Genomic DNA, 1,655 nt, shown 5'->3' on the forward strand with positions numbered 1-1,655 from the left:
TACATTGTCTTCTATTGGATTAAACTGAAATTCTGTGGCATCTGCACTCATTGTTTTCTGTGTGGTTTCACTTCGGCCCGCCGGGAGAACCTGGGATCCGTGAGAAGAAGATAGAGCCAGAGATTTTCCAAAGTTTATTATTACCTAAAATCTTCTTCTTCAACATGATGCATATGAATAGAACCAGAGGTTGACTCCTGAGTTCGGCAGGAGTTCCTCACTGATTGGCATGATTCCCCCTGATTTGGTGGTTGTGCATAAAATCCTTCGCTGTCCACCAAAGGTTGTGTCTGCACAGCCTTTAAGCATCATCACACACCCAGCTTGAAAATGACCACCAACAAATACACCAAAGCAGCAGAGATGTTCTCACCCGTCCTCTTCACAGTATCTGTGAGCAAAGGAGATGATGTCGGAGGCCCGGCCGCTGCCGTCACAAACCACAACCGGGACAGGTGGTTCCTCCTTCAAACTCTCCAGCACAATGGAGATGACATTAGGACCCCCCTCTAGGATCAGGCAGACCACCGGGACACCCTGGCCCAAACCTGGCAACACAGCAAAGCACCTGTCAGGATGACCGACGCCAGCCTCCCAAAGCCACGCTCAGACTCAGACAGGAGGAGAAAAGGGACTCTCATGAAACTAAAGACTAAGTAATAGAGGGTCATTGATGAAAACAGGATCTGATTGTAGAAGGTTTGACCAGTAAGTATAAACATTTCATCTGATTTTTGTGCCTTCCAGGAACAGAAGGCTTTACAGCTGCCCATGGCAAACAAAATGTCTTTTTCTATGATATTGTGATTGTATCAGTGTGTTTTATTCTATGATTGGAGAATCAAAGGAAAGGCTTTTTTTACTTTATAACTCTGAGGCAATGTAAACATGACCTTATAACCCCATTTAAAAACTCCTCAGCTTTTTAGTTTTTCTTCCTGTTCTGTGGACATTAGATCATAACACAAAGGAGGTTGAGTAGTTTCACTGATTTCCTGTCATTGGATCGAGAGACTCTAGAACAGTGGTTCTTAACCTGTGTTNACAAGTAGAGCTTCGCTGTCCTACCAGAGCCTTCTTCTTCATGCACTCCATCACCATCTGGAAGATCTGCTGCGCCTGGCTGCGGCTATAGTTGAAAGTTTTCTGGATGGTGACCAGGAGCTGATCTTTGACACTCTCGTTCACCAGCCTAGAGAGGTAGAACAGTACACTGAGGAGAAAAAGGAAGCTACGTTGACATCCTGAGGTAATATTGTGCCTGAGAATGCAGCAGGCTCTCAGGTCTGCAGCTTAAAATGGAGGTTTCTCCTGGGACTGAAAGATGAATGGTTTCCAGCATCACATAAGGGGACAAAGGGCAGGAATCAGGAACTGACAACAGAATGCATAGAAAGTCTTGAGTTAAAGGGTGGAAAGCCCAGCTGTGGTGATTGTTAAGAAAATAAATTTAAAATAAGCTAGTTTTAAAACTTAACATGCCTTGATTTAAATAGCCTAATTATAGTTTTCAGTTTAATAACTTATTCTGCCCTATTGACCTGTATGTTACCTGTAGTTACAGCAGATTCCCTGCTAGATCTTCTGATCTGCCCTTTGTCTGAGTGGGAAACAATCAGGAGAAGTTCCAGTTTTCACACTGATCTGTGAAAAGC

General features: G+C 43.9%; 1 protein-coding gene across 1 annotated transcript in view; it reads right to left on the reverse strand.

The window, feature by feature from the left end:
• Nucleotides 1-26: 26 nt before the first annotated feature.
• Nucleotides 27-1,655, reverse strand: part of LOC103129138 (transient receptor potential cation channel subfamily M member 1-like) — a 9,757-nt gene continuing 8,128 nt past the window's right edge. Inside the window, exon 7 of the mRNA XM_007540116.2 lies at nt 27-548. Within this exon, the coding sequence (XP_007540178.1) occupies nt 370-548 (179 nt within the window). The 3' untranslated portion in view covers nt 27-369. The remainder of the gene's footprint in view (nt 549-1,655) is intronic.

Source organism: Poecilia formosa, unplaced genomic scaffold, assembly GCF_000485575.1.
Source record: "Poecilia formosa unplaced genomic scaffold, Poecilia_formosa-5.1.2 Scaffold518, whole genome shotgun sequence".
NCBI classification, from domain to species: domain Eukaryota; kingdom Metazoa; phylum Chordata; class Actinopteri; order Cyprinodontiformes; family Poeciliidae; genus Poecilia; species Poecilia formosa.